This window comes from Oratosquilla oratoria, chromosome 14 (genome assembly GCF_046742065.1).
Source record: "Oratosquilla oratoria isolate Oo_2021 chromosome 14, ASM4674206v1, whole genome shotgun sequence".
NCBI lineage: Eukaryota > Metazoa > Arthropoda > Malacostraca > Stomatopoda > Squillidae > Oratosquilla > Oratosquilla oratoria.
In genome coordinates this window covers 16,968,889-16,994,085 of record NC_134790.1, presented here as the reverse complement: position 1 = coordinate 16,994,085, position 25,197 = coordinate 16,968,889, and the positions used below count along the sequence as shown (strand labels likewise).

The 25,197-nt window shown below is 37.5% G+C and overlaps 1 protein-coding gene across 1 annotated transcript; it reads left to right on the top strand.

The window, feature by feature from the left end:
* Nucleotides 1-376: 376 nt before the first annotated feature.
* LOC143032742 (uncharacterized) lies at nt 377-21,802 on the top strand. The gene is made up of 3 exons (XM_076197702.1): nt 377-530; nt 11,423-11,516; nt 21,316-21,802. The coding sequence occupies exons 2-3, from the start codon at nt 11,454-11,456 to the stop codon at nt 21,481-21,483; spliced, it is 231 nt and encodes a 76-aa protein (XP_076053817.1). The 5' UTR covers nt 377-530; nt 11,423-11,453; the 3' UTR covers nt 21,484-21,802.
* The last annotated feature ends 3,395 nt before the right edge of the window (nt 21,803-25,197 follow it).

Here is a 25,197-nt window from a genome sequence, read left to right as displayed (position 1 = left end):
CCAGTGCATCCCTAACCGTGGAAGCAGGCCTGTACTGCTCGCGGGGTAAACCGGGTATGCAAAAGCTTTGTAATTGATTTCCGTATAAATTTCTTCTGACTATCGTCAGTGACTTTAATTAGCAAAGGAAAAACCCTTGCGTAACGGGCTGGGTAATATAATTGATAAGATGATAATTAAAGTTCTGCATATGACTACTGCCCATCATTACAATAACTTGGTAATGTACTTGGCCTTGTACTTTCATATTTCGCGCCAAAAGTATAATTTCCTAAAAACTTGCAATCTGACTATTTGGACAATATATTTTTATAAGAACTTATCTTTGCTAGTGAATTTATATGAAACAGATTCCACAGAATAGTTGCACTCAATATTTGTATGTATATATATTTCCGAAATTCACACCAGATGAAACTCTGATGAACATAAACTAATCCGAGGACTGAGGGTGACGACGAAATGTGCAAGGGTTGGTAATTTCCTCTCGACCGCGTCAACTCTATCGTCAAGGCTTTTGCCACTTGCGGGTATATTTTTTAAATTCTCTGTTCCTTTTTAGCCATAGTCAAGAGATTGGTTTTTACTCATTGTTTAAAATACCAATCGAAATAAGTTGGTGTTTGAGTCTGGTGGAAGTGATTTGCCAAATAACTGTTGGGTGTTTATATTGGTTATGTGAGTGTAATCAGCCAATATGTTCAGTTAATAATTTTAATGTTATTGACAAACAATAGTGCATGACTGATAAATTTACTCACGGATTATTTGCTGTCATTTTTGGTGCATTGTTTATATTCTGACTTTCAGCAAGAGTAAAGCTTATGAGTTTTAAGCAACAATTTGAAATGTGTAATTTAATTCAATTACATATTTCAAATGAGCAGGTTATGATGAATGTTTCTGGTTTTTTAGAACCAGTTTCAATCCAAGCATGTAGTTGTGTCCTAGAGTAAAAGAAATTTAAGTTATATATCTCTTTTTATTATATTACAAATATGTAGCACTCAAGTCTCATGCACAAGGAATGAAATGGTTAAATCATGTTTGTACAATAACAAATTTTGGTAAATTAAAATGCGATTATAGCTGCAAATGGAGAGACTCCTGTTGGTATTTAGCTATTGAGGGCTATGGTTAGGTTAGGTTTAAATAATTGTTCTCAAATATTGGCTGGGATTAATAGAAAACTCCGATATTGATGGACGTACTGCTTGAATATGTATTATTTTGTCTAGTGACATTGATATTGTGGCATTAATGGTGATACTTCAGTTTCGATTTACCCTGGTATGGTACTTTATTTTGAGTGTATCTTAGAAAATCATACTCGTTGGGGAATTCCAGATAATTTCTGATATTGATAAATGACATTGACCTAAAGGTAACTTTGTCCTGAGTTTCATCATTAGCCGATGATGCCAGAATTTCAAGATCAATAGAGATGAGGGAGGATCCAGTGAAATTACAAAGTGACTTGGAGACAATGTATAGCTGGGCAAGTTAAAATGATATGACTTTCAACAACAAAAAGTTTGAAGTAATAAAATATTGCACTGATAAATACCTGAAGGAATACAATTACATAGAGGATGAAGATAAAATAGAAGAAAAGGAAAAGTTCAGGGGCCTTGGAGTTGTGGTCTGTAATAATTGCAACTTTGAGGTACATAATTTGGCAAGAAAAGTGAATGGCTGGATCCATTGCACATTCAGGATTAGAAAACCAGAACACCTTATCCCCCCCACTGTAAGACTCTTGTAGTATCTAAAATGGAGTACAACTGTCAGGTTTGTTTTCCCCACAAAGTAAGGGAGATGCAGGAATTGGAGCAAGCACAGAAGGTCTTTACAAGGAAGCTAGACGGACTCCCAGAGCTATTGGGAGAGGGTGAAACACCATGGGTTGTACATACATATACCAAGGCTTTTTCCCCCTTACTAGGGAGGTAGCCAAAAAGGAAAATGCATAAAATCATTCCCACCCATTCCATCCCTGAAAACACTCCACACCCCTCCACCCTCCCTCCCATCTCAGCACCTCCTAGATGACGGGTCATCCCTGCATCTTGTCCACTGCCCTGGGTCAGAAGCAGTGTCGCAAGACACAGCACATCCACAACAAGGCCGCTTCATTAAATCGGTGACCCCCCCCTCTCCGTCCTCCCATGCATAAAAGGAGAAGACGGGGAGAAATCCCATTGGGTTGCGTCAAAATTTTGCTCACACACACTACCTCACCCCCCATCCCCGTCCATTCCACCTCATGCATCACAACATCTTCCATATACAACCATTCTCCATTCACCCCTGTCTTCTGTCCTCTCCCGTCCTTCCTCAACAGACATTCCCCTCTTCCCCAAAGTCCCCTTCACCCCATCCATCCATCTCATCCTAGGATGTCCCCCCATGGGTTGTATTCCCTATAAAGGTGACAGGAATGATATAGTATCACCAGGAAAATCCTCAAAGGCTCTGTACCAAACCCATCGCAGAATGATGGGAGAGGGCATCAAAGGCCAACATCAACCCAGGTTTGGTCGAACCTGCTGTAGAAGGTCATTAATAACTGGCCCTCAGAGGATCAGGACAATCCAGGCAGAGACCTTCAATAGTATTCCCCCTAGGCTTTTTAATGGTCTCCAAAGGGACATCCAAGACCTGTCAGGTGTCAGCACTGAAATTTTCAAGAGGAAGCTGGACAAGTTCTTGTCCAACATAGCACTCGAGCCTCCAGTCCCACATGGCCCAACCTCAATGGGAATTGTATCCAATGGCATAGTTGGGCAGAGGTGTGGAAGTGGCATGTCCCCAGACTGACCATGATGGATCCACCTAAAATTAGGACAAAGCAGACAAAATGTGTGTAGTGAACTTAAGGGCATGATGGCTGGATGTAGATATAGTAATCTTAATTTTAAAGAGTGCATGAAAGTATATTCAGAAGTCTAGTTTGGAAATATAGGATTCAGCTTTGAATTGTTTTAATTAGTAACTAGAGTGATTGTGCATTAGGGAGAATGAATCACATATTAATATATGATGTTACATTCATTATGGGATCTATGATAGTTAACCACAAGATGTGGTCCTGGAAGCAGCATCTCAGAATTTTTTCCTTGCTATCCATCATAAAAATCCATCAATATCTTCACCTTTGTAAATTTTGGTTATATTTCCTCCACCTTTTCGTATAAAAAGAGTTGGCAAGTGGCAAATGTTCCCCTCCTACTACCATAAGTTGGTCAGATTTGTATTGTTTTGTTTGTGATAACCACTTGTTTCATCTCATTTCCATCTTTGAGGACAATATTGTGGATGCAGTCTTAAAGATGGTAAATGAAGGATTCAAAGAGGGTAGCATAACAGAAAGACAGTAGTTTAAGAGTGAGTTGAGATCAGTCTTCTGTCATAGAAGAATACTACATGATTGGTTCTAAAGGGTTACTGAAGTCTTTGAAGTACCACAAGTACTTAAAGTATTGACTATATAATGTATAAATTGAGTAAGCTAATACAGTCCATACTCATAAGAGGGCTGCCAACATTAAGTGGACAATAGCAGTAATAGTAACATTGATAATAACATATCAAAAGGTATCCCCCCCCCCCCATATGAGGTGGATAGGTCAAGTCAAAGCACACACACACCCAACACCCATCCAAACCTATTTATTGCGCCAACCATCTTAACACCTCTTGGATAAAGGGTCGTCCTGGCCTCCCACCACACTGCTAGAGTTGAAGGCAATGCAGTGAGGCAAGATTATGTTGATAATGGTGGTGGTGATGATGATGTGAAAAATACCAGTAACGGTAACCAACTTCCCAAGATGCAACCACCACACTGAAGACATAAAGCACTTCATACTACTATCATGCCCTACACTTGTCCCATACAGACAGCAACACAGAATCTTTATTGACTGACATGGACTAAATTGGTGGTTTTGACCGGCTTTTTGGGGACTGTGGGTGACCTGCAAAAGAGAACTTGTACGATGGATAGCAACTCTGTAAGTAGTGACACTGTCAAAAAATATAAACAATGATAGTTGTAATTGTCATAATGATCATAATAATAACAATAGTACTTTAGGAACCATAGCAGGATCAGTGGCAACAGTAATGATACCAGTAATAATAATAATAATATATATAGTAAGGACTATGTTGATAATTGTAGTAATAGGAGGAAAGAAATACATGTAATAGTAATGACAATGATGAAAGCATTAACATTGGTAATGATTTTGATAATATTTGTTGCCTTGGGCGTCACTAATTGCAAACCTGTGGCCCTACAATGGTTGGCAGTGGCTCTTGGTCCCTTCCATAGATCTCTCAAGGAAGAAATGTTGGGCAGTTGTCTTTGTTACACGAGTGGTAGTCTGTCACGGGCTTAGTGGTAGGAAGAGGAGGGGAAAGGTCATTGTGCATCACTTATGTGAAAATTATATGTACAATTGAATCTCATCCTTGCATTTTGATATCATGGGAAAAATAAACCTATGCCAATAGACAGGCTAGTATGTACTAATGCTATCTCAAACTCCCCATCTCACTCCCATACAGTGGGAAGTGAGAAACCCTTGTCAGTTGCAGCAAGCCACTATGTTTTTAGGCTAATGCCAGGGTTGTTGGGAACCAATATAGCAAGCCTGTGTTGTGTCCCAGTAATTGGATTTATGACCACCTGCTTGCAAGTTCAAGACTGTATCCACTGGGCTAATGTGCAGCCTATATTAGTGCTATCAATATATATACACTATTAGTAGTACTAGCACTGGTACTAGTTATCAAAAAAGGTGAGGAGCCTGGCAGATGTGTACAATGCTTGGCAAAAGAAGTGCCTGTCCTCTACCCACACAAAACAAATGTAAATAATCAATGAAAGGTAATTAATTCATAACACTGACTTCATTTAATACTTGGTAGGGAGGCCTTTTCTCTTCTTTGCCATCTTGAAATGTCTTGGTAGAATAGGGCAAGGTTTTGAAGGTGGTGCAGGTTCACATTATCCCAGGATTCTTGGACGGCTGCCTGCAGTTTGGGTACAGAGCTGATGGCCTTCCCCAGGAGGTCGCTCTTGATAAAGTATAAGAGATTTTCTGTTGGGTTTCAATCAGGACTGTTGTCCAGAATGTCCTTTATAAAAATGTATCTGGCAATTATTAAGCTACTGATGCACAGATTTTGTGGTGTGACGTCAAAAGCTTCTGGTAGGTGGTTATACGATAGGTTTAGATAATTGTTCTGATTAACTTCCTTGACATCGCTTCTTTTGTCAAGCACTGTAGCTGTAGCTGAAACTGTCACTTTTGACCTAAGTACTTGGATTGTTGGAATAAGTAACGGTCATTGCTGGGAATCGGAGAGAAGGGTGGGATTTGAACCCACAGTTAAACAGATGCAAGACCAACACTTTTCCGATTGTGCTCTTTAAGATAAAGTGATTACCGTATTTTTTGGACCATAAGGCGCGGGCAAAATCCTTAAAATCTGCAAAAATCGGGTGGTGCGCCTTATGTGTGGCTTTAGTGCAAAAAAAATGCCTTGGACAGTGACATACTATTTTGACACGTTTTATAGCTAGCCTGCCAACGGCAATAGTGCATAGGCCTAGCAAAAGTTACAACCAAGTTATAACCAAGATGCATGTATCTTGACAAGAAAATTGCGAAATCTTCAACAGTTTTCGAGTCCATGCCACTGCATGGGTCTAGTCTCGCTTCACTCAGTCTGTAGTCATTTGGGTATTTTTAGTTTTGACCATAGGCACAATATAACAATAGAACATTTTAATGATTAATTTTGTAAATTAAAATGTATCAACGAAATAAGAAATTTTGTGGGCGGAAATGAAAGTAAAAAATACCTTGCTACAAGCAAATATGCTAATGAACGAAGTCGGTAGCATAGGATCGGGACGCCATCTTGACGGCCTCGGTACTTCTGACAGTACCTCGCCAGGTACATTTTCTTGAAGGAATGTTATGGAGCGGAGATACATGCATTCCTTCAAGCTGCAAGAACTTTGTATACCCCGCAAGCTGAGAGAGTGGCTGAAAGTCGCCAACGTCTCTAATGACGACAGCGAGGATGAGCTGGATGCCATTTAATTTGCAGGTAATGATTTATTAAACACAGGTTAGGTTAGGTTAGACGAATTTATCATCCTTTCATTTCTTCGACGTCGGCATCTATCATAACAAACATGGCGTACCATTCGACCGAAACGACTTCGTTACTTACGAAATCTGTTTTAGCACCTTTTTTGTTTTTTATTTCCGCTCACAAAATTGCATATTACATTGATACATTATAATTTACAAAATTAATAATTAATTTTCTATTCCTATATCTTGTGTTTTTAAGTGAATAGAGAATTCCGGGAATAAAACTGCTAATGTTGGTTTTATTCCCCACAATTCCCGTAATGTGTTTGTTGTTTTTTATGTTGTCCATGGAGGTGGTCTGATTTCACTGACCAAAAAAAAAATATATATATAATTTATTTTTGTAATTTTGCTAAATCCCAACAGATTTTTCTCATTCAACAACGAAAATGTTCAGTTCTGAATGTACTCACATATGCATGATTATCTGATGACGAGATTAGGTGCGCCTTATGTAAGGATGGGGAATATCAAATTATGGGTGCGCCTTACGGTACGAAGCGCCTTATGGTCCGAAAAATACGGTATTATTGTTTGAATTTCAGTTGTAGATTGAGAGTCAAAAAAACAAATACAGGTAAACGTCGACTTACGATGGCCGCGACTTACGATTTTTCGACTTTACGATGACGACGACGATATGATATATTTAACCCCTTCCATACGGTGCCGCACACGTAGGCGTCATGAGGAGCAAGTGGATTCGCGACGCTGCCATATCGGCGTCTTGATTATATTTATTGTAGTCGCCCCTGTGTTTTTACATTCTCTCAAATGTGCCCTGAATCCCATTCTCTGTGGTTTTCAAAATTCGCGGGTGAAAGAGAGAACGATCGATATAAGCGGTGACTATATTTTATGATGCGAGTATTATTACGACACGTCGTACGGCTGGCATTGGCTGCTGCCCGCGAGATTTAAGTTCCGTACTGAAAATACATATTATAGTGTTTGAATATGGTAAAAAGGATAAAAATAATTAAATAAACTACTGTACATGCTTAATAGGCTATATTCAGTATCCCTGGTGGTTAATATACAGGTAGGCTAGGTACAGTGACCACGGAACAGAGTGATACACAAATTGGGGATCGACTTACGATGAAATCGTCTTACGATGGCTCTATCGAAACCTAATGCCATCGTAAGTCGACGTTTACCTGTACTGAAACAATGGACTTTGGTAACTATGGACAAATTCTGGAGAATAAAGATTTTGACCAAAATATGAAAATTTCTGCAGAAATGTGGCAACACCAGACACTTTCATTGCTTCAGTTGTTTTGAGTCCATTCTATACATTTATATATGCACTTAGGGCTACATTACTGAACATTCTTTTAAATAATAGTAATATATTAATACTGTACCAAGATCTAGGGTATGGTTGTATGATTGTTTATTTGCAGTCATATTGATTAGACAACCCTGATGATATAAATTGTTTTTAGTTAATATTGGCATAGTTTATCATATCTGTAATTTTTAAAGCATTTGGCCACATCCATATCAAGATAATCAAGTTGTGAAACACTACCAATAACTTGATGCAATCTTTGAGCTGGCATGAACTGCCTCGTAGCTTGTGTTGTTGGTCAAATCAGCATATCCAAGGCATATCGGAAATCTTAATATCTCAGTATTGATGTGGCCACATGCTTTCAAACTTGCAGATATGATCAAATATGGTACAATATTAACTAAGAAAAAAAAGTGGACATAATGAGAGTTGACCGTAGTAACAGAACTGCCCCATATCTTAGGTTTTTTCAACAAGATTAAAATGTACTCATATAAGATAATGTATTTAGTCTTAGTCCTACTCCTACTCAAGGTAGGTTCATCCTCGGACTTTCATTAGTTTGTCTTCCACAACGGGTTGTGCTAAGTAATGTCTGGTACTGTACCATCAGGACCCTGTCCAGTGCTGTCAGGACATCTTCTGGACACTATGTTGCCGTCTTGATAGGATGGACAAATAACATGTTTGTACTGATAAGCAGCATATAAATTAACATGGTGTTTGTTTTTGTGGTGAAAATTATTTCTGCAACATCGTATATGTAAAAATAAGAAACAAGTTTTTCTTTGCCGACAAGCCCTGTCCCAAACCCCCAACTTACCAGTTGACTGACAGGTCACACATTTCACAACAAAAACAATCATGTTAATTTATATGCTGCTTGTCAGTCATTTTGAGTTACTTATTGGTCCAAATATGTTACTCGTTGGTCCTTGTCGGTCGACTGGTGAGTGTCGGCAGTTCAGGACAGGGCTTATTGGTAGAGAAAAAAATTATTTCTTTACTTATTTCCAGATTAATGATGAAGCAGAAACAACTTTCACTACAAAAAAAGTATTAGGAAAATTTATATGCTGCTTGTCAGTAATTTTTAATTACAGACAGTCTTTAGTATGACCCTGTTTCATTGGTAACATACGGTGTCCACACAATATCATGAAAGCTCTGGATGGTATCCTGATGCCTCTGGACGGTATGGGATGGTACTTAACATGACCGTCCACAACAAACATGGCATCTCAAAGATCATGTTGAGCTACAAGTTGTCGGTAGTGTATCACATATTGAATCTCAATATTGATGAAACTGAATGCTTTAAAACTTACAGATACAATAAAATATACATACATGCATATACCAAGGAGTTTTTCCTCCTGAAAAGAGAGGCAGCCAAAGTCAAAAGGCATAAATCCACTCCCACCCATTTCATCCCCACATACTCTACTCCCATTCACCACACCTCCCTCCTTCTTTTCTTGGCTCCTGGATTATGGGTCATCCCTGCTTCTCATCTACTGCCCTGGGTCAGAAGCAATGTAGCAAGACACAGCACATCCACAGTAAGGCCACTTCATGTAACTGGTGACCCCTTCTCTCCATCCCCTCATGCAGAAAAAGAGAAGATGGAGGGAAATCCCTTCAGGCTGCATCAAAATATCATTCACACATACAGTACTCCCTAACCCCTCCCCCATCCCCCACCCCCCACCCACCACCCACTCCTTTCCATGCATCACAGCATCATCAACACACAACCGTTCTCCACTCACCCCTATCATGTCTTCTCTCCCTCTTCCTCAACAGATATCCCTCTCATTCCCAATGCCCCTTTTACCCCATCCATCCATCTCATCCTTGGTTGCTCCTTCATGTTCACTTCATCCACCTCTGCCTTCCACACTTCTTTGATCACTCTTTCCTCATTCATTCTTTCCATGTGTCCAAAACATCCCAATACTCTTTCATCAACCCTATCTCCCAACTCCTTTTCCATCCCCCACTCTCCTCCTTGCCTCCTTGTTTCTCATTCAGTCCAGCCTAGTAACCCCTACCAATCATCTCGTACATTTTATCTCACATTTAAACTTTTTCTCTCTTCCTCTCTTTTGTTCCATGTTTCTGCCCCATACAGTGCTGTCAGCACTATCATCTCTTCATACAATCTCCTTTTGGCATCCATTTCCAAATGTCTATTCTTCATTACACTTTGTAATATGCACAAATAATTTATGCCAATATTAACCATTTCAGTAAGAGTCAAATTTGCACGTGCAGTATTGGTTGCCATATGTATGCTGCAAACCAATTCACAGAATCTGGGGGTAACTTGTACAACTATAAGAAAATGTATATAATCAAGATGGCCACACCAACATCCTTATATGCCCACTCTCACCTCATGACGCCTACAAAGGCGTTGTCATACTGAAGTGGTTAACTAAAAACAATGAATATCATTGTAGTTGTTGTTGTTGTTGTTGTCGTTCCCTAGACTGTCTGTCTGAGCAGTCCCGTCTCCCCAAGGAATGCCATAGCCGAAACTGGGTTTTCCCACAAATCCTTTATAGAGCGTATGTTGTGTTGTTTACGTATCCTGGAGCTGCAGCGTCTACGTCGTGGGACCACCCCCCAACCCCAAGAGTTGGGGGCCAAACGGCAGCAACCACCCCTGGCCATCAGCTCTACACAGGTGGCACCGATCCCCAAGAGGAGCTACGCCTACCTTGGGGAGTACCACAATATCATTGTAGTTGATAATAGTTGTCAGTGATTAGTACAACCCTTTATTTATATACATTACATTCTACACACAAAACCTATCGACAAACGGCTTTTACAGACCAGTAGTTCCCCCCCCCTTTAGTCCATAGTTTCCTGGTTCATCTGTACAAAAAATGTCACAAAAATAAATGAGATAGATTTCTAAACCTGATGAAATAATGAAGGCATGCCAAGGGTTAGTGGGAAAATTAATTGAATAAAAGATTGGTTGTAGTGATGGAATTTGTAGAAAATCATTACCCTACCACCCATCAATTGACACCCTATTTTTGCACTGGACCCAAGATTTTGCTCGATCAAAAGAGCTCGTCTTTCATCTACCTTTTTACATGAGAATTGACAGTTGGGAATTGTTCTTCGTCCCTTCTTTTCTTCCTGCTCCTGTAACCTAGTGGCATAGAAACAATACAATGGAGACAAGTCTGTTTTCCCAGAGATGGGAGAGCTCAGAAGTCATTTCCATCTTAGACAAAAATTTATATTTTCAACTGATGCAAGGTGACCTCAATTCAGAAAAAGGAAAGATCACTCGTTCCTCGTTGTTAATGTCAGCAAGTTTAATAAATGACTGGTGAATCAAATGCATGGATAGAAGAAGAGATGTGGCCTTGGTATTGATTTTTTATTATTATTGCATGGATGGGGTGAAAGGGGCTTTGGGGAAGAGGGGAATGTCTGTTGAGGAAGGACGGGAGAGGACAGAAGACAGGTAAATGGAGAGTTGTTGTATATGGATGATGTTGTGATGCATGAGGTGGAATGGGGGGTGAGGTAATATGCATGAGAAAAAATTGATGCAGCCCGAAGAGATTTCTCCCCGTCTTTTCCTTTACTGCATGAGGGGACGGAGATGGGGGTTTTCCGATTTAATGAAGAGGCCTTACTGTGGATGTGCTGTGACTTGTGACACTGCTTCTGACCCAGGGCAGTGGACAAGATGCAGGGATGACCCGTCATCCCGGAGGTGCCAAGATAAGAGAGAGGGTGGAGGGGAGTGGAGTGTATTTAGAAACGGAATGGGTGGGAATGGTTTTTATGCCTTTTTCGTTTTGGCTACCTCCCTTGTAAGGGGGAAAAAGCCTTTGGTATATGTATGTATTATTATTGTTGTTTGCATTATTGATATTATTATTGTAATTGTTGAATCTCTATTTACTAGGAAGAACCTGGACCCTGCAAGGACCGTCCCCATGATGACTCCATTTGATGACTTCGTCTACTTGGTCAACTCCATTCTACTGGGGGAAGAACCGGTTAGTTGTCTGGTTTTACATCTTTAGTAGCTTCTATTATTAGCTTGTTAACAGCAACATATGTATTTGGCACCAGTAATATTGCATGAGGGACCAATGGTGGCTACCTGCTTTTGATAGTTAAATGAGGTGGACATTGGAGAGAATGATTCACATTCTGTTTGTTTTCAAATCTGGACAATACCTTCACTTTCTCCTGAAGTAGAGCTGCTAGTTGGTCTATAGAGCAGGCCTAAAATATATATATATGTTTATATGTGTATTTACCTAGTTGTATTTTACGGGAAGGGGAGCTATGCTCGTGGTGGCCCGTTTTCATATCTCATTTTATCTAAACTATTTTTAAATTCATGTATTGTTTTTGCACACACCACTTTCTCATCTAACTTGTTCCAACTGTCTATTACTCTGTGAGGAAAGCTGTTCTTTTCAGGTCTCTTCTATAGCTATCCTTTTTGATTTTCTTTCCATGTCCTCTTGTATTTCTGTCATCTCATTTTATCAGATTCTCTCTATCAGTAATTTCTATGCCTTTCATGATTCTGTAAATATTTATCAAATCTCCTCTCTTCTTTGCTCTAGTGTCTGTAGCTCAAGTTTTTCTAGTCTCTCTTCATATGATAGTTTTGTGAGTGTAGGTGCCAATTTTGTAATTGCTCTTTGTATTCTTTCAAGTTTTTTTGCACTTGGTGACCATATCGTTGCCGCATATTCCAATCTTGGTCTTATCAGGGTGATTAGAATTTTCTTCACCATTTCTTCATCGAGATATGTAAATGCAACTTTGATTGTTCTTATTGAATTATAGGTTTCTCCAAAAATCTTATTTATATGTTTCTCAGGTGACATATTATTCATAACAATGACTCCCAGGTCCTTTTCATTTTCCACTTTTTTTATTCTTTCTTCTCCCAATTTATATGATCCTGTTATTCTGTTTTTACTTTTTCCAAATTCCATTATACTACACTTCTTTGTATTGAACTCCATCTCCCACTTCCTACTCCATTCCTGTACTTTGTTTAGATCTCTCTGTAGTGATTCACAATCTTCTTCCGTGTTCACTTTTTTCAATAGTTTTGCATCATCTGCAAAGAAGCTCATATAGCTTTCAATTCCTTCCTCCATATCATTAATATATATAGCAAACATTATTGGGGCCAGAACCGTTCCTTGTGGAACACCGCTTATTACTTCATCCCATTTTGAGTGTTGGTCTCTTATTGCTACTCTCATTTTTCTTTCTTGCAAAAAGTCTTCCATCCAATTTAGTAGTTTGCCCTGTATTCCTCCTTCAGTTTCTAATTTCTTAAGCAACTTTTTATGTGGTACTTTGTCAAAAGCTTTTTTTAGGTCTAGAAATGCGCAATCAGCCCATCCATCTCTTTCTTGTATTATATCTATTAGCCTTGAATAGAAACATATTAGATTGGTGACGCATGATCGTCCTTGTCTGAATCCAAATTGTCTTGGATTTAGCACGTTTTTTTCTAAATATTTTACCCATCTACTTTTGACAATTCTTTCACAAATTTTTGCTATTGTACTTGTTAGAGAGACTGGTCTATAGTTGTTAGGGTCTTCTTTATTTCCCCCTTTATATATAGGTACTATATTTGCTTTTTTCCAATCTTCTGGAACTTTACCTTCTTTCAATGAACTGATTATTATGCTATGTATTATATCTGCCAGTTCATTCCTGCATTCTTTCAAAATCCAGTTTGCCATTTCATCTGGTCCATGCGATTTTCTGACATCAAGATTACTCAAGTGTTTCAATATTTCATTCTCTGTTACTTCTATTTCTTTCATAGGGGGGACTTTCTCTTTCCATTCAATCTCTTCAGGTTGTATGTTCTCCCTTGTAAACACTGATTTAAAATGCTTGTTCATAATTTCCGCCATTTCAATTTCCTCTGTGTATTCAATTCCTCCTTGTCTTAATTTCTCCAAATCTTGTTTGTTTTTCAGTTTGTTGTTTACAAATCTGTAGAATAGTTTTGGTTGATCTTTACACTTTTCTATGACATCTTTTTCATATTTTCTCTTTTCCTCTCTGCACACTTGTACATATTCATTTCTATAATAAGTATATATTTTCCATTTTTCTGGTCTTTTGTTTTTCTTCCATTTGGCCCAAGCTTTGTCTCTCTTGTCTTTTATCTCCCTACAACTTTTATTGTACCAGTACTTTATATATTCTTTTTCCTGTTTTTGTCTTGGGACATACTTTTCTACTCCCTTTTTATATATTTTTGTCAAAATATTCCATTTCTCTTCTACTGTTGTATCTTCTTTGTGTATTCTTTCCCAGTTTTCATTTTGGAAGAATTCTCTTATTTTATCAAAATTTGCTTTTTCATACATCAATCTTCCTTTTCTATATTGTTAATTTCTTTTCATGTATTTTTTCTCATTTAGTTCTAGTTCTATCAATATGTGGTCACTTTTGCTTATTGGTGCCTGGTATTCTATCTTTTCCACTATTTTAGGTTCTGATGTGAATATTAGGTCTAGTCTCGATGGTTCTTCTTCATTTCTATACCTGGTGTTCTCTTGGATCCATTGTGTCATTGTGTGGTCAATAATCATCTCAAGTAGAATACTACCCCATGAGTCTTCTCCACCCTTTACGGTCATCTCTTCCCAGCATATTTCTTTGCAATTATAGTCGCCCATCATAACTATTCTTCCTCCATCTTCCATTATCTTGTTTAGTGTTATTCTTGTGTCTTCTAACATGCTTTTATGTTCATTCTCTTCCCACGAGGCTGTTTTTGGGGGCACGTAGTTTATTAGAAACTTTCTGCTCTTCTTATCTCTATCTTCTACTTCTATCATAATCATCTCTACTGTATTGTTCCCATATGTGACATTCTTCACACTTATATCCTTCTTAGTCAGGAACATAACTCCACCCCCTTGTTTTTTCTCTCTGTTTCTAATCCAATAATTATATGTATTGTGTCCTATGCTGTTGGGTGGTAGTGGACCTTTTAATTTTGTTTTAACAATTCCCATTATGTCCGGATCTTTTTCTTTCAGATATTTGTTCAGTTCATTCAGTCCTGTTATTAATCCATCTATATTTGTGTAGGATACTTTTAACTTTCTATACTTCTAATCTTTACATTTTTGTTAGACATTTCGTCATCGCTAAATTGGTCCGGACCTCATTTGTTTAGATTTCGTCTGCCTGCCTGGGCCAAGTCCTCACCTTCCTCATTTCCTTCCATTTCCCTCAGTAATCCCTCCCCTTCTCCTTTTTCCTTACTTTCCCTACACCACGAGCAATTTCCCCCCCACCCTGTAAATACAATATGTACTTCCTTTGCTTTGGGATCCACGAAATTTCACTTTTTCTTCAGAACGTCGTCTAAGCCGTCCGTTCGTTGAAGTGTGTGTGTGTGTGTAATAAATTATAATAATAATAGGTTTATTGAAATAGCAGTGATACACTGACAATAATACAATACAGTAATTATATGAGTAATATGCCTAGTCTAAGTTTTACAGTGATGTGCTGACAATAATACAATACAGTAATTATATGATTGATATGCCTAATCTAAGTTTTACAATGAGTTTATTGTGCAAACAATGGATGGAATAGCACTGTATTTATCTATTTACCTAGTTGTATTTTACGGGAAGGGGAGCTGCGCGTGGTGTCCCATCTCCATATCTCGTTTTATCTATACTGTTTTTAAATTTGTGTATCGTTTTTGCACACACCACATTCCTATCTAACCTGTTCCAGACATTTATTATCCTGTGGGGAAAGCTGTTCTTTTTCAGATCTCTTCTATAGTTGTCCTTCTTGATTTTCTTTCCATGTCCTTTTGTATCTCTACTATCCCATTTTATTAGATCCTCTCTATCAATAATTTCCATGGCTTTCATGATTCAATAAATAGTTATCAAGTCTTCTCTCACACTTCTTTACTCCATTGTTTATAGCTCAAGTTTTGCCAGCCTCTCCTCATATGATAGTTCTGAGAGTGATGGTGCTAAGTTTGTAATTACCCTTTGTATTCTTTAAAGTTTTGTTATACATTTTTTTTGTACTTGTGACCACATCATCGCTGCATACTCCAATTTTGGTTTTATCAAAGTGACTAGTATTTTTTCACCATTTCTTCGCCCAGGTATGTAAATGCCACTGTGATTGATCTTATTAAATTATGTTTCTCAGGGGACATAATAATGACTCCTAGGTCCTTCTCTTTTTCCACTTTTTTAATTTCTTCCTCTCCCAATGTATATGATCTCACTATTCTTTTTTTTGCTTCTTCCAAATTACATCATACTACATTTCTTAATGTTGAATTCCATCTCCCACTTCCTACTCCATTCCCATACTTTATTGAGATCACTCTGTAGCGACTCAAAATCTTCGGTGTTCACTTTTTTCAACATTTTTGCATCATCTGCGAAGAAGCTCTTATAACTTTCAACTCCTTTGTCCATATCATTAATATATATATAACAAACATTATTGGGGCCAAAACTGTTCCTTGTGGAACTCCACTAATCACCTCGTCCCAATTCGAATGCTTGTCTCTTATCACCACTCTCATTTTCCTTTCCTGCCAGAAGTCTTCCATCCACTTAAGTAGTTTGTCCTGTATTCCTCCAGCAGTTTCTAATTTCTTTAGCAATTTCTTATGTGGCACCTTATCAAAAGCTTTTTTCAGGTCTAGACATGCACAATCAGCCCATCCATCTCTTTCCTTTATTATATCTATTAGTCTTGAATAGAAATACATCAAGTTTGTGACACACGATCTTGTCTAAATCCAAACTGCCTCAGATTTAGTACAACCACTCCTCGTTTAACGACGACAATTGGGACCAGCGCACCGTCGTTAAGCGAAAGTGTATACATATACGTACATGTACTGTATGTACAATGTCCAGCAATACATATATCTTTATTTTTGTGTATTTTCCCTCTTTTATATAGTACGTTAAAGCTTTATTTACTGTTTATTTACGGTGGTTAGGTTCCTAAAATTACCGTATATGACCAAATCCACGTATGCTGACATTCCATATTGAATACTGGGGTATTTTTTTAGTTTCGACCATGGGCGCAATATAGCAATAGAAAATTAATTATTAATTTTGTAAATTAAAATGTATCAACGTAATATGCAATTTTGTGGGCGGAAATGAAAGTAAAAAATACCCTGCCACAAGAAAATATGCTAATGAACGAAGTTGGTAGCATAGTATTAAAGTGATGAGACAGAAGGAGAATATACTAAGAGACTTGGCAGATAAAAAGAAATGTATAATTATATTAGGAATGGAAGAGAAATATAATCTAAATAGAACCACAAGAATCAAAGAGGAAAAAAAAAAGTAAGCAGTTTACTAGAATTAGTTCAGGAAGATGAAACAAATTGAAGAGATGTATAGACTCGGAAAATATAGTACAGATAAGACCAGACCAATTAAGATTAAATTCAGGTTACAAACGACAGCAGAGAATATCTTAGCAAAAACAGGGAAACTAGCAAACAGTGAACAATATAAAAAGGTATGGATAAAAAGAGAAATGAATAAAGAGGAAAGAGAGGAGGAAAAAATTAAAAGACAAGAAGCTAAAGGAAAAAATGAGAACAGAACAGAGTCAGAAAAAGAGAAATTTTATTGGAGAGTAGTGAATATGAAAGTGAGGAAATGGGACAAACTAGAGAAAAACAAAAGGGAAAAAGAAAATACAATGGAAGTAGCAGAAAATTAAGAGTTTCTTTCACAAATATAGATGGATTAATAACAGGATTGAATGAACTGAATGATAATGAACCTGATATAATGGGAATTGTAGAAACAAATGAAAAGGTCCACTACCACCCAACAGTGTAGGACATGATGCATATAATTATTGGATTAGAAACAGAGAGACAAAACAAGGGGGCGGAGTTATGTTCCTGACTAAGAAGGATATAAACGTGAGGAGTGTCTCATATGGAAAGAATACAGTACAGATGATTATATTTGAAGTGGAAGACAGATAAGAAGAGCAGAAAGTGTGTGATAAATTATGTGCCTCCAAAAACAGCCTCGTGGGAAGAGAGTGAACATAAAAGTATGTTAGAAGACACAAGGATAACAGTAAATAAGATAATGGAAGATGGAGGAAGAGTAGTTATGATGGGCGACTTTAATTGCTGGGAAGAGATGACAGTAAAGGGTGGAGACAACTCATGGGGAAATGTTCTACTCGAGATGATTATTGACCATACAATGACACAATGGATACGAGGGAACACTAGGTATAGAAATGAAGAAGAACCATCAAGACTAGACCTAATAATCACATCTGAACCTAAAATAGTGGGAAAAGATTGAATATAAAACACCAATAAGCAAAAGTGACCACATATTGATTGAACTGGAACTAAATGAGGAAAAATACATGAAAAGAAATGAACAATATAGAAAAGGAAGAATGATGTAGATTTTTTTTTTTTTCTTATAGAAGAAGAGAATTCTTTCAAAAAGAAAACTGGGAAAGAATATACAAAGAAGAAACAACAGTGGAAGAGAAATGGAATATTTTGACGAAAATTGATAAAAAAGAAAAAAGAAAAGAAATATGTAAAGTGCTGGTACAACAAAAGTTGTAGGGAGTTAAAAGACAAAAGAGATGAAGCTTGGACCAAATGGAAGAAACACAAAAGACCTGAAAAATGGAAAATATATACTAGTTACAAAAATGAATATGTACAAGTGTGCAGAGAGGAAAACAGAAAATAGGAAAAAGATGTCATAGAAAAATGTAAAGATCGACCAAAATTATTTCACAGATTTGTAAACAACAAACTGAAAAACAAACAAGAATTAGAGAAATTAAGACAAGGAGGAGTTGAATACACAGAGGAAATAGAAATGGCAGAGATTATGAACAAGCATTTTAAATCAGTGTTTACAAGGGAGAACATACAACCTGGAGAGATCAAATGGAAAGAGAAAGTCCCCCCTATGAAAGAAATAGAAGTAACAGAGAATGAAATAATGAAACACTTGAGTAATCTTGATGTCAGAAAATCGCATGGACCAGATGAAATAGCAAACTGGATTTTGAAAGAATGCAGGAATGAACTGGCAGACAAAATACATAGCATAATAAACAGTTCCTTGAAAGAAGGAAAAGTTCCAAAAGATTGGAAAAAGGCAAATATAGTACCTATACATAAAGGGGGAAATAAAGAAGACCCTACCAACTATAGACCAGTCTCTCTAACAAGTACAATAGCAAAAATTTGTGAAAGAATTGTCAAAAGTAGATGGGTAAAGTATTTAGAAAAAAACAATGTGCTAAATCCAAGGCAATTTGGATTCAGACAAGGACAATCATGCATCACCAATTTAATATGTTTCTAATCAAGGCTAATAGATATAATACAAGAAAGAGACGGATGGGCTGATTGTGCATTTCTAGACCTAAAAAAAGCTTTTGACAAAGTACCACATAAGAAGTTGCTTAAGAAATTAGAAACTGAAGGAGGAATACAGGGCAAACTGCTTAAATGGATGTGCGACTTTTTGCAAGAAAGAAAAATGAGAGTAGTGATAAGAGACAAACACTCAAATTAGGATGAAGTAATAAGTGGTGTTCCACAAGGAACAGTTTTGGCCCCAATAATGTTTTCTATATATATTAATGATATGGATGAAGAAATTGAAAGTTATATGAGCTTTGCAGATGATGCAAAACTGTTAAAAAAAAAAAGTGAACACGGAAGAAGATTGTGAGTCACTACAGAGTGATCTCAATAAAGTATGGGAATGGAGTAGGAAGTGGGAGGAGTTCAATACCAAAAAGTGTAGTATAATGGAATTTTGAAAAAGCAAAAAAAGAATAACAGGATCATATAAATTGGGAGAAGAAGGAATAAAAAAAAGTAGAAAATGAGAAGGACCTGGGAGTCATTATTATGAATAATATGTCACCTGAGAAACATATAAACAAGATTTTTGGAGAAACTTATAATTTAATAAGAACAATCAAAGTGGCATTTACATACCTGGATGAAGAAATGGTGAAGAAAATACTAATCACTTTGATAAGACCAAGATTGGAATATGCGGCAACGATATGGTCACCAAGTACAAAAAATGTATAACAAAACTTGAAAGAATACAAAGAGCAATTACAAAATTGGCACCAACTCTCAAAACTATCATATGAAGAGAGAGTAGCAAAACTTGAGCTACAGACACTAGAGCAAAGAAGAGAGAGAGGAGATTTGATAACTATTTACAGAATCATGAAAGGCATGGAAAATTTTGATAGAGGGCATCTAATAAAATGGGATGGTTGATATACTAGAGGACACAGAAATAAAATCAAGAAAGACAGCTATAGAAGAGATCTGAAAAAGAACAGCTTTCCTCACAGAGTGATAGACATTTGGAACAAGTTAGATGAGAAAGTGCTGTGTGCAAAAACAATACATGAATTTAGAAATAGTTTAAGTAAAATGAGATATGAAGACGGGACACCACGAGCATAGCTCCCCTTCCCGTAAAATACAACTAGGTAAATACATACAGTCAACATGGGTTGAAATGCTACGATGGTAGGTGGCACATTTGCATTGTGCAAAAATTTGCCCTCCTTAAGGCTGTTTCCATTTTTGACATTGCATTGGTTCGCTGCAGCCCTTGTGGACCAATCCTATATCAGTGTGTGTGTATATATATATATATATATATATATATATATAATGTCTCTTCAAAGCTGTTGTGGCAATAATGTCAATAAAGTACCAGCTCATGTCCACACTCTGGGAGAGATCATACGTTGCCAGGCTGGACATGATGAAATTGAGTGAAGATACCTTTCTGCAGCTGTTACAGTTGTTGCAGTAGTAGATATTATTGATACTGGGATTATGATTTTTCTTTGATGAAGGGAGTATTTGGAAATCTATTTGTATGTTCTTGGTTGGTTGTTTTGTCATTATGCAATGACTTCTAAAAATGTGAGGTGATGAGGATTTTGCTGTCTATTAATGATTATTAGGTCATGTACCAGAAGTAATGCAGCAAGATACAACACATCCATAGCATGGTCTTGCATGACAACCCTCCCTTGTTGTCCCCTAATGAGGAAAATAGAGAAAACAGGAAGAAATCCCTTTGAGCTGTGTCAGAATATCATCCATACACAACCACTCACCCCTATCTCCTGCCCTCTCCCTTCCTTGCTCAACTGACATTAACCTCTTGGTCAAAGCCCCTTTCATCCCATCCATTTTACCCATCCTTGCACCCCACCCTATCCATTTAAAAAAAAAAAATCATTTTTTAAAGTATAAACTATATTTTAAACTTTAAACAATTTAAGACATAATTAGTCCACCAAGAATTATTCAAGAATTTGTCATAGAGTTTGGTGAAATTTTAAACCTTTACATAAGTGACTAAAATAGCCTAGTGGCTGTTGAAGTGAAAGGGTTAATGGAGATACTGTATCCTTTGGCACCATGGCATCATGGGGCTGCTATGGAGACGAGTATGGTAATAGCCAAAATAAAAGGAAAAGGCAATGCAGCAAGGAGGGTATTAAGTAAGACGATAAAGGTTAATGTTGCTGGCTCCATTTTTTTTACTTTGTGTTTAAAATCCTAACCTTGTTTTTACCAAGGGCATTAAGCAGTTGAATTAAGTGGCTTGGCAACATTTGGAATAAAAGGGAAAGTGCTACACAGTACAGTCAAAGTTGAAACGGAGGGACTTTGATTTTCTTATTTCTTATTTCAACTTTTACTTCTAATTTCAGACAATTGAAGACTTCATTCTTCTGATTGGGACATTTGTGGCATTTATTGCCTTCATATTATGGTGTTGCTTTCCCATCGTCCCCAAGGAATCCAACCCACCCACGCAGTATGACACACAATACACCAAGTACAAGAAGTCAGATTCTCCGTATGATGAAAAGATGTAGAAGAAATATGTGTACTGTGATAGGACTGTGGTGTCCATGTTTGAGTGTGAGATCTCAGTGACTACTTAGCCATTATAAAGGGAAACCAAGGCCTGCCCGCTGCTATGTGGTGGAAGGGTCTATGTATGTCCATTTTTATCCTTATTTATGTATCTGAGTTTGTGAGTATGATGGATCCACAAGGTTGAATGTCATTGTGTGTGTATGCGTGTTTGAAACCTTGTTTCTCTGTATCTAATATTGATGAATGCTTTAATGATTTACCCTATGAAAGGTGGTGAAGGTTGGAAGATGCTGACTTATCAAAAGGAGAGAGCTCCTTCAACCATTTTAGCATGGGAACTACCCTTCAATTGGAGAGATTTATCTGGTATTATCCAGAAAAGAAAAGAAAATCATGGAAGAATTCCATGCTGAGGAGGTTAAGGATGTTGAATGAAAGTACCAAGTGGTTGCTCATGATGGGCTTTGTTTAGCCAGAATTGGGCATACTTAACCTTTCTTGTGCTAACTAAGAGCACAAATTTGAGTGTGTACCTTGTGATGGTTAAGGAATCTTTTACAGTGGGATTTTGATGCTTCAACTGAATCTCCAGATATCATTTGAACTTGTACATATTTTCATCTACATGAATTATATTTGAAAAAATGTGGCTCAGCATATGATGCAGCACAACAGACAGATGTTGCTATGGTGATTGTTTGTTGTATTGAATACTGTGTTCCTGTAAGTATTTGTGTCATACAGGATTCTCAAGTGTGAGATAAAGCTGTATAAGGAAATGGACAGTGAGTATTTTAAGTGTATGATCATTAGAATGCAATATAGAGTCATCTGTAGATTCTTGAAGGATGAGCATTATGTAAGTCCAGTGACTTAACGCACCTAGTTGTACTTGGTGCTCTTTTGTCTAAGACTGCTTGACCTTGTTTGCAGGTTGGGCTACATTCATACTTTGACTAAAGAGATCCCCCCAGTGTACTGCATCCCTTAAATGCCTTTTTTGTCAAATGTAATTTTCAGCATAGAATGTTGGTGTTTTACTTATTTATATGAAGCGTTTTGATTATAATTCTGTGTTTGGTGAAGGAACCATTTAGCCCTGCTGGGATTGCACATAGGTAGCAGTGCTTCACAAAACTAAAATGGAAAAAAAAATGTAGTCTGACACTGAAGCCACCTCTGTTTCTTATAACAAAGATATTAATAATGTGCTTTTTAACAAAACTAATTGCACAGGGGTATGACAAATAGGAAAGAGATGCAGATTCTTGTTTGGATAGAACTGGTCTCCACCAGTCAGGAAGTGGTGGTTGGTATAAGATATGAAAGCAGATGTGGTTTTAGTGCCAGGTGCCAGCAAACTCTAGATATGTGAAAGAATGCGAAAAATTAGTCAGGAGTCCATTGCACTTTTTTGTGAGGCAGCCAGGAACAACTGTTAGGAATACAGGCAGTCGATAGTCTCAATAATTCTACGACAGTTTGTAATAATAATTGTTGCTTCAAGTTTCACTGAAAAGAGACTCACAGCCCCACAGTAGTCAGCAGTGGCCCTGAAACATTAGGCTGTTGTCACTTGAATTAGTACGAGTCTGTTTCCGTGTCACGGATGGAGAAGGAGGAGGAAGAGGATTGTTTTCCTTATGTGAAAAAAAGTGAGGAGACCTTGGGTTCAGCCTGAAGATTAAGTGCTTGATGCTGTACCTTTAGATAGATGTGAGGGTATTGATGAGATTCAAAGTTGAATTCGAGATGATTCTCCCTGATGCTAAGAGTTGTGAGTATACATGTATATATATTTCCATACTATATACATTTGAAACACCCTGTAGCATTCCAGCAGGTGCACTTTGAACTTGTGACTGAATGTACTCGTGGGGGCATGTATGCATGCACGGTTACACAAGACATTGCTTAATCTTGGGAGTGGAAGAGCAGTTCAATGAAGACCATTTGGTATTGTATTATTTCAGTATTTACTTTTATGGATGACTATGCATGTGATAATGATGACGATAATAATTGTTGCCACCATTTCCACTCGCTGGAAACCCACCAACCACAGTGGCTGACATCAGTTCTAGTGAGCTCCCATAGATCCTTCCTTGAAGAAACTTTGGACTATTTATGTTGTGGGGTTGTATTGATGTTTAGGTTGCATCACCAGGTGGAGATGAGGATGCTGTGAGCAACAGGGAGATGATTCTGTCCAACGTTCATCTTACAGTATCGTCACTTGCAGGTATTTGTCATTGGTCTGTTGTATACTCGATTACAGAGTCTTGCTGGGTCTGATATGAATCTTTGGATTTATTTATTTATCTATTATTGTTATGGGTGTAGGATGTGTGTGCGCTTTGAGTAGTGTTGTTGGCAGTAACCAGTACTTCTATCCTTTGGGACAATATTGCACTGAGAAGGCAGTTGGAAAAATGGTAAGGGAGAGATTAGAGGAGGGTAGTAAAATGATGGGATTGTAAAAGGTTGAAAGTAATTAGCATTCTGTTTTGAGCGAGTTTTGAGTCTTTGATCATAAAAGAGTGCTGTGCGACTCTGATCTATAGGGATTGTATGCTTTGACTTGGCCCTTCATAAGGTGATTTTTTTTTTTTTTTTGAGGGGGGGAGGCTGTTTTGGTAAAAATGTGGTAAGACAATAAATTCACAGTTGCGTTTATTAGTTTTTATAGATATATGCACATATGAATACAACATTTAGTCAGTATAAAAACTGGTTACATAAAAAATTATAACTAATGTATACTTCCATGCTTGTGCATATAGGCACTCTCTCCCTCTCTCTTTTTCTTTATATATATATATATATATATATATATACATTACACACGCACACACATCTTTCTCTCTCTCCTCCACTTCCCCTTACTCCCTTCCCCTCCTATTCCCTTCCATCTCAATCTTCTCATTCTTCTCTCTCCCTCAACCATTCATCTTCTACCCCCATTTTCTCCACCCATCTTCCTCTACCTGTCTCCCCCGACCCATCTTCCTCTTCCCCCCCCCCCTCATTTTCCTACCTCTTCTGCCTGCCCATCCCTTCATCCCTCTTCTTCCATTCCCTTCCCCTCTGATTTTTAAGAACTCGAACAAATGATGTTCTTAGAGCACAAACGGAAAAAGTTAGGTAACTTGGTGGTATTGTATATGCGATGGGAACAAGTGAAGCCAATTTGAGTGACTTTTTTTTAAGAATTACTTAAACTTAAGAATTTTGTTGTGATGAGTGCCATTGGTACGTTTTTCTGTAAGATGAGGAAAGGAAGAGGATGACCTACATTTTATCAGGTACCTGTCTATAAAAAGAAGTAAATTAGGTCACAGATTTTCATTATTGTTGTTTATTTATTTACATATATATTTATTTGATTTTCTCTCTCTCTCTCTCTCTCTCTCTCTCTCTCTCTCTCTCTCTCTCTCTCTCTCTCTCTCTCTCTCTCTCTCTCTCTCTCTCTCTCTCTCTCTCTCTCAGATCCCATAAGGGTAGGGATTATTGTATGAAGAAACTAAGCACAATTATTCATTTAGTAATTTTTTTTATTTGAATAATGAAAGTATAGACATTTTTCGTCTGTAGGTTAGGGAAATGTGTTAGGTCAACCATAAGTTCATGGAAAACAGAAAACTCAAAAATGGATTTCCAAATGCTGGCCAAACTTGTGTGTTTGCATTGCCTCATAGATAAAGGAACTG

Excerpts from the sequence above, each read along its gene's own strand:
- LOC143032742 (XM_076197702.1), top strand. The coding sequence starts at position 11,454 with ATGATGACTCCATTTGATGACTTCGTCTACTTGGTCAACTCCATTCTA. Across the intron at positions 11,517-21,315 it reads TTCTACTGGGGGAAGAACCG|ACAATTGAAGACTTCATTCT; the intron begins GTTAGTTGTCTG and ends TTCTAATTTCAG.